The sequence below is a fragment of the Neovison vison genome, chromosome 8 (assembly GCF_020171115.1).
Source record: "Neovison vison isolate M4711 chromosome 8, ASM_NN_V1, whole genome shotgun sequence".
In the NCBI taxonomy this organism is placed as follows: Eukaryota; Metazoa; Chordata; class Mammalia; order Carnivora; family Mustelidae; genus Neogale; species Neogale vison.
Window position 1 is genome coordinate 53,142,188 of NC_058098.1, and position 13,703 is coordinate 53,155,890.

At 49.2% G+C, this 13,703-nt stretch overlaps 1 protein-coding gene across 6 annotated transcripts in view; it reads right to left on the reverse strand.

Annotated features, from left to right (window-relative positions):
• The window catches only part of THADA (THADA armadillo repeat containing), a 321,965-nt gene that overhangs the window by 38,496 nt on the left and 269,766 nt on the right, over positions 1-13,703 (reverse strand). For 5 of the 6 annotated variants that reach the window (XM_044263601.1, XM_044263604.1, XM_044263603.1 and 2 more), the window contains 2 exons: positions 11,153-11,306; positions 8,340-8,471 (listed from right to left, as the gene is read on the reverse strand). In XM_044263601.1, the coding sequence (XP_044119536.1) occupies positions 8,340-8,471; positions 11,153-11,306 (286 nt within the window). Of the gene's footprint in view, positions 1-6,794; positions 7,168-8,339; positions 8,472-11,152; positions 11,307-13,703 lie in introns of those variants that run through there. The other variant, XM_044263605.1, reaches the window with a different exon arrangement.

The following is a 13,703-nucleotide window of genomic DNA, read 5'->3' on the forward strand; positions in this document are numbered from 1 at the left end:
TTTCGTGGGCAGAATGAGAGCTTTCCTCTGATGTTACCCTTCGTTCCTCTTGGGATCACAGCAGGATGCTGAAGAATGAAGGGCTGCTACAGTGCCCAGATGTACTTACTTGGGCAGTTAGGTTGTGACAGTTCAGATCTGACCCTCATTTGGTTTTGGGGACCAGAGGAAGAAGGAGGTCATCCTCTGGCCAGTCTGCAGGTGAACAGATCTGGGCAGGAAAAGGGGTCATGTGCCCGGGTTGGTGTGGATGAAAGGTATGGAGGGAGGGCACTCCCTGAGGAGGTGGGGTGTGAAGAAGGGGGTGCGGCTGGCCGGTCGGGGGATGAAGATGGGGATCCATCTGGTCACCCTGACACAGAGGTAATGCTAACTCCTGAGACTGGCTTAGGGTCCAAAAGGACGACTGTTCGCAACAGTCGGAAAAGGAATCCTGCACCGTGGTGGGGCCTGAGGAAAATTTAGGCTCCTGATGTTGGAAAAGGAAAGCACAGAGATCAGAACTGAGGCCAGACCAGCAGAATAAGGATGACCGGGCTCTGGACTTGCCCTGACAAAGCACATCAGTGCCAGAGAGCCTAAGCCTCAGACTGTGGGCTTATCATCACCCTCTGGGTCAGTCACCTTGGGCCCAGGGAGCTTGGCTTTCAGGAGCAGCAACAGTGGAGGCAAAATGATACAGAACTGACCCTCATTTCCTCGAGAGAAACCCATTGTTGTCTCTCTGGGCTTAGTCATTGGGAGGTCATGGAAACAATCCCATCACCCCAGCAACCAGGCCTGGCCAGGGTACTCAGCGGCGGGGGCAACCTGCTCCCAGATTTAAGATAGGAGCGTTAGTTAGCATCTGTGTTTGCACGTCGGGGGCCAGCTGCCAGTGACGCATTCGCCAGGATGCAGGTGAACGTCATGACCAGGCTTCCAGGGACGCAGTGATGGGGAAGGCATTTTGGTGTGTGGTGAGTGAGGCTGCGCTGGGAGAAGAGAGAACTGGCTCCTGACAGCCTCCCTCCTCCAACAGATGTTTCCCTGTTTCCCTTCACCCTCTGCTGGCGAGCTGCCACGGGTCCACCTGGGAGTTAAAACTGCAGTTCCCGCCTTGTTGTGTTTCCTCCCCTACTGACAATACGGATGGACACCCAGAGGCCTTGAGAGGGAGGCCCAGGAGAGAGCAAGGCTGATGGGTCAGGGCTCACTGCAGGGTGTGGTTTTACTGCTGGGAGATGCCTGGTTTCGTAGAACACTCTGTTCTTCCCACCCCTCTGATGCTGGAGTTCCTCCAGGCCCTCTTTCCAAGGCAGCGTTCCCTCTCCTCTGTGCCTACCGCACAGCTCCTACCTCATCCCCTGACCCCATCCCGGCAGTCCAGATTATTCTCAAGGGTGCCCCCACATTTCTGTCACTTCTAGAAGTTGAGGCCTGAGGAACAGTAGAAAGGAGCGCTGCTCTGTGTCTCAGTGAACCTGGGTTTTAGACCTTTTTCTCACTAATTATGTGACACTTGGGAAATAATTTACCTTCCCTGGCCTTTGGTTTCCACATCTAAAACCCTCAAGTCCTGCGATCCCCTCCCTTGAGGATCCTTGGGAAGGGGGTACAAATCAGCCTTGAAGTAGGACCTCCTGCTACCTCCCACACTCCCACCCTCACCACCCCAACTCCCACTGCCTTCCTCAGGGCAAGCTTTATCTGAGCTCTTGGGTCCCCAAGACATTTTCCTGGGTTGATTCTCATGTCTTCCTTTCAAACACAACAGTGAATTTAGAAGACCTTCAGCATCCCTCTTCAGTTAACTCCTCGGCTCTAAACCTAGAGGGCTGGGTTTTGAGTCCCCTTCCTGTGTCAGAGGAAGTGCTGAATGTTCAAGGCCTTTGTCCCTCTGGACCCTGAGCTCCATCGCCGCTCGACACTTGTCTTCCACGGGATCCGGGGTCCACTGCTTCAAGTCCCTGACCTTCAGCTGATTTGTATTTAAAATGGAGGCAAAAGTAAAATATCTCAGAGTGGCTGTGAGAATTGGAAGAAGCCAAGAGTGCCTGCTGGGTGATATTCTGCATCTCCCTCCTCCTGCCACTGGCCGACTCAGAGTGGGGAGGAGACCACCAGAAGAGGCCCCAGAAGGAAGGGGCCTCTGTCCTCAGAGAGGTTGCCACCAACTCTAGGCATTCCAGATGGTTCCATTTGGCACTGGCACCCGTCCCCTGACCAGGGCCTGAGGATCAACTAGCACTCTCCCCTGGCTGGTCACATCCCTACCTCAGCAGGTGCTCCATCCATTCCTTATTAAATTACTGTCTCTGGGAAGACGTGGGGCCTCAAGTAGCAGACGACCTCGCAGCAACAAGGATCTGCCACCTCAAGGCAATTTCATCACGAAGAGAATCCAAAGATCCCTACCTCCCTTGCCTTAGGTTGATTCTAAAAACACTGATCTCTCTACTGTGTTTAACTACTGTGAAGGACACATTCGTTCATTCCTTCATCCAACTGATCATCCCAGCAGTGATTTTTTTGCGGCACATCTGTTACGTGCCAGGTTCTGGGAATATAGCAGCAAGCAGAAGAGACAAAAATCTTGCCCTCTTGGAGCTTCTATTCTGGTAGAGGGACACTAAGAACAAAGTAAACAAGACAGTAAAATAAGACTGTGAAAGGACTACACGGAGTGTTAAACCAGCAGACGAATGAATGGGTGGCTACTCTAAGCTGGGTCGTCAGGCAGGCTCTCTGCCGAGATGACACTGAAACAGAGATTGAAACCACAGGAAGGTTAGCTGGGTGGGACCAGGGAAAACCATTCCAAGAGGAGGAAGTGGCTAGTGCAAAGGGCCCGAGGCTGGCATGAGCCTGGCAAGTTAAAAAAACCTGAGGGAAGCTGGAGTGGCTGGAGCAGAGAAAGACAGGGAGCGAGCACAGCAAATGGGGTTGGAGAGGCAGGGGTGAGGTCCGGTACAGCTTTATATGTCACTTTAGGAGCTGGCTTTTATTCTGAGAAAGAAGGGAAGCCAAGGGAGAGCTCTCAGTGGGATGGCAATGTCATCTGACTTAGTTCCTGAAAAGAGCCCATTACTGGCCTCCTGGGCAAGGGATGGCAGGTAGGTAGGAGCAGAGGCAGGAAGGCCTAGAGGGTCATTTTGCAGAAGTCCAGGAGAGAGCTAATGGCGGCTTACACCAGCGCATGAAACAAGCCTGGAGGACAGGCAATTTATAACTATTTCTTAAACGAATATGCTTGATGTCACCAGTTTTGCCCTCATACTTAAACAGTAAGAGAAAAAGCTGTGGACCATCTAGGCAGGCATAAAAGGGGGATTGAGAAAAACAATTCAGAATTTTAAAACAGCCCAAAAGCAATGATAGAGGCAGGTCAAGCCTGGAGAACGTATGCAGGTTCATTCTCCTGTAGTGGTTCTCTAATTTGGGCCATTCTGCTCCAGAAAAATGTCCTTGGTACATACACATCAGGTGACACTCACGGAGCAGAAAGACATCTATGTGGGACAGGCTCTGGCACCACAGCATGGGAGACACAGTGTGGGGACAGTGCCTGTGAGCAGGTTAGGAAGAAGCTGGAGGGAGGCAGAGGGAGGAGGGAGGCCATTCTGAGGGCTCATCTTCCAGGACCACCTGGGAATTCCCAAGAGCACAGGGCCTCCCCCCATGCATGAGGCTGGGTGGGCAGGCGGGCCTTGGCTTTCAGTTCTGGAAGTTCCGGGGGTAGAGCTGCCCATGACTCAGCTCAAGCCCCACGGCTCTGGGACTTTGCTGACCAGCCGTCACTGCAGGGCCACTGTGTAATGTCAAAGTGACCCAGCCTCCCTCCCGGCTTGCTCAAGGCTTGGAACCTCTGAGATGTGTCAGCGCTGTCGTGCCAACTCCTGGGCCCTGCATGGGAAGCAGCTGTGCATGGAAGCATGTGTGCGAGCGGGCAGGGGTATGGGTGCTGGGGGAGGAACATGGTTTGGGGGAAATGGGGCAGACATTAGGTCTTCTCCACCGTGCCTTAGGCCAGGTGACTTGTAATTCTGCCCATCAAACTACCCGCCGACAGCCCTGTACTCTAACGTCTGAGTCTCAACTTTTCTACCTTCTGCTCCTGTCCCGCTCTTTTGCTTCCCTGGTAAGCTCTGCTGTGAATCTGGCGTCTCTGGGGGTCCCTGTGCCGAGCACAGACACTCTTGCCATACCGATGGGTATGGGGTCTGAAGCCCTTCACATTTCTCCCCTGCTGCTTTTACCCAGAACTCTGTCAGCCTAACTTGAGAATCACACAAATTTAGTGACTTAAATGTACATACTGTCCAGGTTGGTCCCCCACACCACCACCCCACGCCCAATGGAAGCCCTTGTCTGAGTGGAACCCAACGTGAATCCTGAAATGAACGGGACCGACATGAGTGAGCTGCTTGGGTAAGAGTCGGGAGCCCAGCAAAGCAGAGGCGGCTGAGCTGATATCTCCTGCTCTGGCAAGGACAGTAAGGTCAGAGCAAGGAAAGGAGAAGGGGGAGCCCCACCTGAGGCCTGCCTGTACCCTTTCTTGTCCTAGCTGCAAATTTCAGTCCCCCATTCCTGAGTCCAGAAAAGCCATTTCTGCTGTCCCTCTCAGTGGCTGAGCTAGGAGTAGGGAGGTGGGGTAGGTCGTGCTTGCAAAGCTGAGGAAGCCTTGGGGGTGCCTGAGAGTCACTGATGGGCTGCGGGTTTCTCCTTCCAGGTGACCGGGTGGGATGAAGCACATGCACGAGGTCAGCAGGCAAAAAATGTGGACAACAAATCCACCGTCACGAGGGCTATTGAAGCACGGGGCTTTCTCCAGGCAGCCCAGAATCATTACCCAATGGATGCCACAAATCCATAGCTGAAGCCAGCCGCGCACAAAGTGACATGCTGGGGACACAGTCTAAACAACTGGTTTGACGCTTGCCCCTTCCGTGTTTTCTAGTACTGGAGCCGTGGCTCCCAGGGTCACTGAGCAGTGTGCTGGGCAGGCCAGTGCATTCTGCTCCCACAGCAGAGGAAGGCCCCCTTTAGTCTTCTCATTTCCATTACCTAGTTCCCCACGGCCTAAGGAAGTCTCTGTCCCTGATCACAGTGCCCCGTGGCCTCTAAGCATGCTTCCTGACTCTTGGTAGTTTCACTTCCTAGAAGGTGAGGCTCAACTGTTACATTGGTGCCAGAGGCACGACTAGGCATTTCTCCAGTTACCTCACAGGTCTGAGGCCTTGAAGCCCTCTCTGCTTTCCCTTCTCTCCCACCTCCCACCAGCACCCGCAGTCTGCCTGCCATCCTGTCTCTACTGCCAGTGGCTCGCGACCCAGTCCTGGCTGGTCTCTGCGCCAAGATCTCCCTCCCTCCCCTGACCCAGGCCATCATACACACTGCTGCTGGGAAAAGCCCCTCAAACATGCGGCCGAAAACACTGCTCCCCCGTTTAAAAACCTCTCCAGCCTCCCATCACCTACAGAAGGAGGTCCTTAACTTGGAGTTCAGAATCACCCCAGGAGTGCATGCCCCTGCCTTTCCAGCTTTATCTTCCACCTCATTCCCCTGGCCTCAGGGTCCCCTGTGTTCTGGCCCCTCAGACCCCCAGGCAGCTCCCAAGTTCTCCCCGACTCCAAGTTCCCGCTCTAGCTGCTGCTTCTGCATTGAAATGCTCCCATCTGTGCCCCATTTACCCCGCCTTTTGGGCCAACCCCACTCTTAGGGACCTCCTTGGACCACATAAATCAAGATGCACCTTGCATGTCCCCACATACCCAGCACACCATCAGATAACGTACATGCAAAGCTCTCTGTCCACATCCAGCCCTTGTTTATAGGATGGGGTCTCAGAAGCAGGGAGTCCTTGTGTTTTATTATATTCTTAGGAGGAAAAGTGAGAATTAATTTTCTTTTTTACAATATTTAGCCTTCAAAGAAGACATTAAATATTACCACGATTTAATAGTAATATTTTACCATGGCATTCATTAGGCCATTGATGTGGGGACAAAATTAAGGACTTGTATTTTCGAGCTATTCGAGACTCCATAGTCATAACTTTGAACACCACAGAGCAAGCCATTAGTAATACAGTCTACCAAATCCCTGCACGCTGGAGGAACGAGAAAAGTTACCACCAGTGGCTTGATATCCTCAAGAAATGTCAAAACAAGACAATATTGTTCTCAGCTGGCTGAACTTCTGAATAAAGTGAAAAATCAGAGGTGTACCTCTACCTTCAGCTACATTTCAGTCCCAGACAGAAAGATGTGTATTTTTCGCTTGAGCAAATCAAGCTGTATTAGGGACTTTTGCCCCCGCGTTGCTACCAAGCCGAACAAGGAACCCATGAGGAAGTGCTGAGCGAGTGACATTACGTTGCTGAAACTTTTGAGGAACCTGGCTTGGGTTTGATTTTTGGGGACGTGAAAATTCACTCAAAATGAGTTAAAATGGGCAGGATGTTTTCATATAACTTAGGGGAGAGGAGTCACAGCAGGGGCTGAATTGTTGGGAAACCAGTTAGATGGTCTGGCAATATATCCTGTGTTGCTGTTTTCAAGTGGTAGAATTGGATTTAAAAAAACAACAACAACAAACTTTTTTTAAATTCTGAAAGAATTTCAAATATACAGAAAAGATGCAAGTACAGTAACTCCATATCTGGGTTTACTATTTACACTCACACGATTATTTTTCCTGAACCATTGAAGAGTATGTAGCAGGGGGCGTCCCCCTTTGGCCCCTTAATATTTCAGTTCTGTATTTCCAGAGAACAAAATATTCTCTTACAAAACCACAGTACAGTTATCAAATTCAGGAAATTTAACATTGACTTTAATCTACAGATAATATTTCAATATTGTCAGTTGTTCCAGAAATTTCCTGTACGGCTTTTCATCTCTCTGGCACAGGAACTCTGGTCCAGGGTAACACACTACATTTCACTGTTGTAGAATCCTTGTCTTTTTCACACCTTAGCTCCTCTTTTTATAGGCCAAAGTGGAGAATACAAAAACAGGTAGCCTTTTATATTTATTTCCCTCAGAGGCTTTTTACACATGGATCTTTACATGTGAAAGGCACTCCATATGTAATTACTAGTTTGTATTTCTTGAGGAAAAATTCAAACTAGAAGGAGGAAGACCATGGTAATATACTTTTACTGTAGGTGAACTTGGAGAAATCCTGAAAGAAAGAAAAGTAGTCGGGTAACAACTCTCAAGATTAGGAGGGAATAAGTCTACTGGTGAATTCCGGTATGCTGTCACCCTTCCCATGTTTGGAGCAGAGGGTCCTAGAGAAATCTCGTGAGTACTGTATTCCACCAAATATTTACTGAGCACTTGCTGGGCGTTCTGTGTGTCCTTCTAAGGGAAACACGCAATTGGAAAAAGGAATGAATCACTCCTGGCGGAATTACAGATCCAGGAACTCTGACAGGCCAGGAAGGTGGTGGGGGGGGCTTCTTGCACATGACTCCCAGAATCAAGCTGTATGTCTTCCCACGAGAGGCAAAGCAGGTCCCAACCAAACCTGCTCTGGAGCAGCATCACCAAGAGATTATTAAAAATTCAGCTTCTTGCACCTATGCCATGACAACAGAGGACTCTAGAATGAGGAAGTTCATATTCCAAGGGGAGCATCCAGGACCCCCAGCCACTGGGACGAGGAGGCCCGAGTCGGTTACAAACCCTGTATGGCTCCTCCCACTCCTATTTTGCGGTCTAGTGTGCTCAGCCTGGGATCTCTTGCCTCCAGGGGGTGTTCTGGCTTCTCTTTGGGATGGCCAAAAGTCCTTCCGACAACCCGAGTGCAGAGAATCCACGTCCACCAGAGCAGACAACCTCCCAGCTGGCTACTTGTCCAGAGGTGTGACCCTGCTTCTCCTCCCAGTTAACGTGACTCACACTCATCTGTTTCTGTCACATGTGAAAACTTACAGAAGTAGAAAATGCTGGATCTATGATTCCCAGGTTATGTAACCACAGAGATAATCACGACTGAGCCTTATTTAAAACGGATGACAATGTAACCAGCTAACAACACTGCTTATTAGATTTCTATCTTTGAAGACAATTTTCCTCCATGATGTCCTAGGCGTCAGAGGTCGGCAAACTATGGCTAGCAGATCAAATCTGGACAGCTGCCTGTTCTTGTCCATAAAGTTTTATCAGAACACAGTCACGCCCATGTTTACCTAGTGTTTAGGGCTGTTTTCCCACTAAAATAGCAGAGTGGAGACAGAAACCGAAAGGCCAAAAACGGCTAAAATATTCACTCTCTGGCTATGCACAGAAAAAGCGTACAGGTACTGTCCAAGAGCCATAAGGCACAGCCGAACGGTAAGAGCGCCATACCTGTTGCTTGACAGGTGTTTCCCTGTGACATGGCGGTCACCACCGTTCCAGTGGCTGCATCTCTGACGGCCGGCTCCTCACTCTGCAGGAGGTCGAGGACACATCTCCAGAGAGTAAGAGTATCCTGCAATCCTGAGAAGACCAAAAGGAATTCAAATTACCTACGGTTCAATTTACAGGCAGGTACAGATACTGTTTTAAATCCTGGGGCTGGGGGTGGGGGGGCGCCTGCGTGGCTCAGTTGGTCAAGCGCCTGCCTTTGGCTCAGGTCATGATCCCGGGGTCCTGGGATTGAGTCCCAGGTCAAACTCCCCGCTCAGCGGGGAGCTCGCTTCTCTCTCTCTCCATCTGTCCCTCCTCCATGTTCATGCTCTATCTCAAACATAAATAAATAAAAATCTTTAAAAATCAATCAATCAATCTGTGGTGGACGAGAGCAGTGGTTAATGAGCAAAAGTCATGTCTTTCTTCATGGGTATTTCAAGAGAAAGAGACTTGGTTGGCAGTCAGATTAACACTGGAAGAGGGAGGGCCCTAAGGGGTCAGGTTTGGAAATGTCTTTTGGGATGGAGGGGGAAGGCTTCTGGAGGCAAGCGGCCCTAGGCAAGGCCCACTGGAAGGTGTGGCCCAGCTGACTAAGCTGTCCACAACGGGCCCAGCTGTCCACAGTGACTCACGATTCTCAGGAATGAAACTGTATGCATCAAGAATGCTTTGGGGGAAATGAGCCCAGTGTTGATTTGAGTGACTGCTTAAGCTTATAAATTCTGAAAGCAAAGTTTCAATCAAGATTACACTTTATGGGGGTGGGGGGAGTAGGATCTGAAAAGGGCAGGGAATCACGTGGAATAGCCCATGCCATGTCCATGTGAGGGCCACCATCTGACCACCATCTGTCCTGGCAGGAGCTTTGTGTGGTCCTAGGCGCTGCTGTGGACAATGGGACAGGAAAAGACGGTACATGTGCCTGAACAACAGCAAGGAATATCAAGTTGAAGACACAAGGCAAGGAGGAGTCAGGGGCAGAAATGGCTGGCTGTGCCTCACAGCAGGGAAAGATCATAGTGGACCAGTGTGTCGGAGGCAGACTTCAGGAGCGAGGGGACAGGTAGGCAGGGCCTCATAGAAAGCATGTGTGCTGTACAGGGGATGGGCCCAGGCTTGGGCAGGGGCACAGTGGGAGGCCCACAGAAGACCACCACTCACCACCCCTAGCCTTTCAATGGGGGACCTGTCCTGTCCTAAAAGCTCCCTTTCGACTGTCCTCTCCCTCGTCTGCTCACAGAGAACCTGGGACCACAGACACAGATGCATTAGTCATACCAGGAACAGCAACATTCTCTGTGGGGTTTCGCTCTCTCTTTTCTGTTATAAATCTGGCTTTACATTTTACGCAGTCTTTCAGAGACTGTCCATTCTAATTGTTCTCTAGGGTTAAATATTTTCCTTTTTTAGTATTTTCTTCCTTAACTTGGGTCATTTATACCCCCTGAGCGCCTCAATCTTCCCTCTTTCGTCCATTTCGATTTCTTTTTCCTTAAATGACTTCACTCTGTCCTTGGCTTGTCCCCATGAACTTTTATGTTCATTGTCTCTCAGTTCTGTACCTTCTCTTCACAGCCACCAGCCACCACTGACCTCCTTCCTTATTGCCTAGAATGCTGTAACCAGCTCCAGAAATTAATCAGGAACCAATGGCTTTTAGCCAGTACTCCATTTCACTCAGTATTCGAGGTTATTCCACACACGTTTTGCCTGCTGTGAGCTAGTGTTATAGTAGTCAGAGTCACCCAGAAAATGCCGCAAATGATATTCTCACGAGAGAAGCTTCACCAAAGTTTTTGGTGAAGTTTTGCTCTTACCCCTCTGGGTCAGGTGATTAAGTCACCATCACGAAGGCCCTTTCAGTCCTCCTTTGGGCGTAAGAAAAATGCTTGGAAGTCGCTTAGAAGAAAGAATTAAAAGGATCATCAAAGACAACTTTGTTTCCCAGAGGAATCCAGGCGCACGAGACATTTTCTTGGTCTGAACTGTGCTAATGCTTAAAATGTGAAGATCACCACCTACAAAAACAGTTCTCTCCTTCATTCTGTAAATCCTTTCCCCACAACTCCACTGATAGCTCTGTGGATGCAGGGACAACGGCTTATTCTTATTTGTTGAATCTTCCTTTCACGTTAACCTCCAAGTCTTAATTGATTTACTTCCTAAACACCTTTTGAGCCTATCCTTTCTTCTTCTTCAATGCCCTGGCTTCAGCCTGTCCCATCCCTTTCTCACCAAGATCAACGGAACAGGCTTCCTAGAAGAGGGGATAGTTAGGCTGAGTCTTGAAAGACAAACAGAAGTCATTCAAGGAGCAGTCTGTTTCGAGAACTGTTCCCCACCAAGCATGCATGGAGCCTTGTGCTGGGGAGCAGTGGTTGAGGAGCAGGGAGGGCTGGGCAGGGCACAGAGCCATGTGAAAGGGGGTTTTGATTTTATCCTGAAGGCAACGGAAACCCACTCAAAGGCTTTTTAAGCAGTGGTGTGAAATGATCACTTCTGTATTTCAGAAAGACCGCACAGGCTTTTGGAAGCTTAAGGAGAATGGCTTTGGGGGTAAGATGGAAAGAAAGGAGGCCAGTTAAGAGGCTATTGTGAAAAAGGAGGAATTGGGAGGGTTGGGGGAAGACATTTGAGAGATGCAAAGGTACAGAGCACATGGTCAGTTTTCACCTTCCCCCAGTTTTTATCCTGGAGTAATCTATTCATGCTTTTAGCTCACTGGGCTCAATGGACCTTGGACTGCTCCCTGGGCTCGGTGCACTTACCAAGAACAAGACGGGGGCTGGTGAGCAAGAACGGTGCGGTGCTAGTGAGGGCTTCGGCAGCGGCCAGCCTGGAGTCTGTGGGAAGGTGCTCTCCACAGGAGGTGGCAACCAGCTGAACCCATCGCTTTAGTGTGGGGGTCACCAAGTCCTTGGTCTGAAAGCACAAAGCGCATGGCAGGTCCGCGATGCAGTTAGGGGCTGACATGGAATTAGGTCCGAGCCACCTACACCACACTGGATGTGCAAATTAGCTCTTAGCACAGGGGAAGAAAAGTTTTTTAGTTGCTTTTCCAACCAAGCTAGGGAGAAATAAACAAGCCCAGGGAAGAAAGTGCGACCAGTCTTTCAGTAATACTGAGTCACTAGAACTAGCAAGAAAGTTCCTGGAGTCTTTGTGATGCACATCAGAGTATCAGAAGGTTGGTGCGTTGGACAGCTTCAGTAAAGAAAAGCCTTTTGTGCAAAGGCTACGGCAGCAAATAATATTGTTGTCTCCCAGAACCAGAAGCCCCTTCTATCTTTAGTAACAGAACCTCAAATTTTGGGCTGGGCATATAGACTACATTTCCCAGGCCCCTTTGCACTTGGGAGTAATACTGGTTAAGTTCTAACCGTGTATTATTTTTGGGTCATGCCTTAGAAAACAAGTGTGACCTTTACTTCCTGAGTCGCTCTTTCCTGCTAGCTGAATAAGGACAAGATGGTGGAAGTCAGAGCAACCATTCATAAGATCGAAGCCAGGTTGAAAACAGCAGAATAAGGCACAAAGGTCTAGGGACCCAATACTGTCATGCCACCATTATCTGCTTTGACTGCTGTGATCTAGTTTAAGCCACTGTATTGATAGTTTCCGCTAAAACATTTAAAGCAGCACTCTAACGTTATCGTTCAAAGAAAGCTCTATTTTTTTTTATAGTAACAGGTTTTTATTTTTTTTTTTTTGAGATACAATTCACACACCACACAATTCACCCATGTAAAGTACATAGTCGAGTTTTTAGTATGTTCACAGGTTTGTACAACCATCACCACAGTCAATTGTAGAACACTTTCATCACCAAGAAGACAACTCCTGTCCCCTTTAGTTACCATCCCCCATCCTGTCAGCTCCCCACCCCCAGCCCTAAACCACTTACCTACTTTCTGCCTCTTCGGATTTGCCTATTCTCGACATTCCACATAAACTGAACTACGCAGTATGTGGTCTTTTATGACTGGCTTGTTTCATTCAGCATGTTTGTAAGGTTCGTGCATGCTACAGATTTAGCAGCATCAGTATTCTTTGTGACTAATATTTTCTTGAATGGACATACATTTTGTTTACCTATTCCTCAGTTGATGGACATCTGGACTGTTTTCTATCTTTTAAACCCTGGTTTTCTATGTATTCTAGAAAGGGGATTATTGTTCCAAATGTACTTTCCTTCCCCTATCGAAGAAGCCTCTTTAATTGTTCAAAATAACCACTGATGGGCCTCTGTAGAACTGAACTGAGGAGCAGCTGGGACCCCGAGGAAGAGGCCGACTCCCAGGTCTTCCTGGGAACTTCTTTCATGCACTTCTCTATGGTTTTCTTACTTTTTCTCTCCCTAGAAAATTCCCAATTTTTATCAAATACTGCTTCATTCAAGTACCAAGCAGTGCCTTTAAGATGCACATGACTACTGGTTAAGACACACCTGTAGATGAGAACGACATCTTTCAGCGGATGGGATAGGCTTCCCTAGGACTGCTTTATTGGAATTGTTTTTCTCCTTCTGGGCTGCAGTTTTTTTCAGCAAATCCTCTCCCTTCCTGTAAATCTCTCCCCTTCAACCCCCTGGCGCACACCACTGACTTTTTTTCTGGCTCTTGTCTCTCCTAGTGACCAGCCAGCTTTGGGCGCCCCTGCCTGCCTCTGAATGATCCACGGCAACTGTGGATCTGCTGAGCTCTCACCCTCTGTCCCCTCTGCCCAGCCGCCACTCTCTGAATCCAATGACCTCCTCTGTGAAGTCTTCTCCTTAGCAGCTCCGCACTCCCTTCCTCCTCTGGATTTCTCCGGTCTCCTCCACAGTGGGGCATTTAACGTCACTGTCTAGTGCTCCTCCTTGCTTGTGACACTGTCCCTCCATCTTTGTTCCTCTCCCGGTCTCCCACACCTCTGATAGTGCTGCTTCACCATAAGGAATTGGAACCCGGGATGTCACGCTGTCACCATCACAGCGATGGCACGTATAACCAGGAATGTCCGGTAACTTTACTGCAGTACCGATTGCCTTCTACTTCTAATAATTCTCTGCTGGGGGCAGCTTTCTCATATGCCCCAAGTGCACTTGTATTTTTCCTAAGGCATCTTCCCAGAAGCTGTCTCGGTTACTTCGGTTCCACCTCTCCCCCAAAGGACACATGAGATGAAGGGGTACATCTGGGCCTCCATACAAAGCTAGCTGGGCCATGTTCCAGGAGGAACACTGAAGCCTTAGGGATGTATTTCATACTTCATTCCCCAAGATGCAATCCTAGTGACTTGTTCACTCACTTTTTTGAAAAAGAGTCTAGCTAGAAAAAT